This window comes from Sinocyclocheilus anshuiensis, unplaced genomic scaffold (genome assembly GCF_001515605.1).
Source record: "Sinocyclocheilus anshuiensis isolate Anshui unplaced genomic scaffold, SAMN03320099.WGS_v1.1 C33006688, whole genome shotgun sequence".
In the NCBI taxonomy this organism is placed as follows: Eukaryota; Metazoa; Chordata; class Actinopteri; order Cypriniformes; family Cyprinidae; genus Sinocyclocheilus; species Sinocyclocheilus anshuiensis.
In genome coordinates this window covers 1-2,042 of record NW_015621343.1, presented here as the reverse complement: position 1 = coordinate 2,042, position 2,042 = coordinate 1, and the positions used below count along the sequence as shown (strand labels likewise).

The 2,042-nt window shown below is 38.1% G+C and overlaps 1 protein-coding gene across 1 annotated transcript; it reads right to left on the bottom strand.

Annotated features, from left to right (window-relative positions):
- Positions 1-27: 27 nt before the first annotated feature.
- Positions 28-1,745, bottom strand: LOC107683172 (prolyl 4-hydroxylase subunit alpha-1-like; the record flags this gene model as incomplete). Its single annotated transcript, XM_016479246.1, has 3 exons — positions 28-653; positions 1,280-1,531; positions 1,608-1,745. Coding segments are annotated over 3 exons (623 nt in total), but the record flags the coding sequence as incomplete, so codon positions are not given.
- Between the last annotated feature and the right edge of the window lie 297 nt (positions 1,746-2,042).

Below are 2,042 nucleotides of genomic sequence, written 5' to 3'. Positions count from 1 at the left end.
ACAAGTTAGTTTCAATGTGATGAACCAGCTAGGCACTGTCATGAAAATACTGATTCACTGACTCCCTAAAGCTGTGTGTCATCCTCTCTGATTGAAGCATTTGAGTTTTTATGACTTTTGTGGGCAGTATGCATTGAGCTTTGGTGGACTGGATAAAAATAGAGCTTTGTGTTATGGCCGTATTACCACCGTGGGTGTGCATAAATAATTCAAAGTCCTGTGTTTAATAATTAATTACCTCATATACAGAAATCACTACTTTATAAATAAGTCAAGTTACATCAATGCAAAGTAAAAAAAAACAGCAGAAACGGCTAAATTAGGTGGCTGTGGATATAGAGCTGCACTGATATATTAAAAATGACTCACATCAGCTAATGCATCAGCATTTCGTGCTTAATATGACATTCCAGTGCATATTTATATTAATGCAGTATTTAACAGTATTTTATTATTCACCATTCTGACTCCTTGTCCTCTACATAGCTGCTCATATTTCCTCTTTTCAGGGAAATATTCCCCTTTCCCAACCGTCCTTTCCTGTTCTTTCTTGCTCTCTTCCTTGGCACTCGGCTCCTTCTCATCCTTCTTCTGTTTGGCTAGCTGGTAGTCAAAATACTTTAGGTTCCCAAGTGCTCGCTGGTGCTCAGGATCTGTACAGCAGAGATAAACGTGTTAAACATTTTGCAATAGTTTGGAGAACTGCTGAATGTCTCAAATGTTAATTTGACATTCACAGGTCAATTTCACAGGTCATGATACGATATTCTGGACTCCTTTCTTCAATGGCATGTGAAATTTTTTTTTAAATTAGGGCTTCATGTACACTGGAAAAAAAACTGACATTGCAGTAATTCATTTTTCTGTGATATATATTGCAATATGAAAAAATACAGGAATGTTCACCAGATTATTTGAATAGATACATTTAGAATGAAACATTATAGAATTAGTGCGATTTTTTTGAGGAGTGTGTCAGTATAGAAAAATACAGAAACTTACATTTTGACTCTGAAGATTGTGTGTGTGTGTGTTTGTGAAATCCTTTTAGGACTGCAAGATTTGGGAAAAAATGAGGGTGTTCATACTTGGGTTTACACAGCTTGCTGTCAAATAAAAATATGCACTGCCGGTGTGTAAATGCCACACTTGAAACCAGTAAAGCATATATTTATTTAATTAAATCACAGCCTGCACGATTTGACAATCGCACTAAGACGCGATATGGAGTTCAGCTTTAGTGTAAATATTATATTATAGTTTTGTAGAGCAGACTAACCCACACTCAGCAGTCTCTTGGTTTGTTCCAGAGCTCTCTCCAGCTCCCCCTGCTGGTAGACTGAGTAGCTGAGGTAGTCCAGCACGGTAACAATGTCAACACTGGTTTCTTCTCCTTCATCCAGTTGCTTGAGTGCCTGGGCCATCCATAACTCTGTGTGGTAGTAGTCTGCTTCAGAGTAAGCTACTTTTCCCAGCTCAAAACAATCCTCTACCGTCAGGGTGCTTTTAAACGGCGAGCTTGTAGTAACACCTATAAGAAAACATGCAATGAGATGCAGAAAAGGTATATCTGAAGTATGTTTGGACAGAGGCAAGGTCACACTCACCAGGCAGGTCTCCAGAGGAGATGGTCTGTGTGTCCAGTTGATAGGTGTCCTGCAGTCGGAGAAGAGCTTTGGCTGCACCGGTCTGGTCTTCATCATTAGGGAAATACTGACGCTGAATGGTCAGGTTTGAGATAAAGCCTAGAAGAAAATGTGGTTATCTTTTCATAAGAAAAAAAAAACATTTACAGCTTACAATCACTGCAGTATGTTACATGGTTCGTGTTTACATTACGGTACAAAATTATCCCCCCCCCCTTTGTATCGATGGTAATGAAATTGAAAGACCAACATGTGTAGGTGACATCTCATCATTTTGACAGCATCTCATTTTGTAAAATTTGGAATATACTTTAATGTGGTATTATGGAAGAAATGTGGAAAATTCTGTATTGTTATGTGTTGAACTTGAAAAAGTTTGAATTGTTGTTTTTTTTT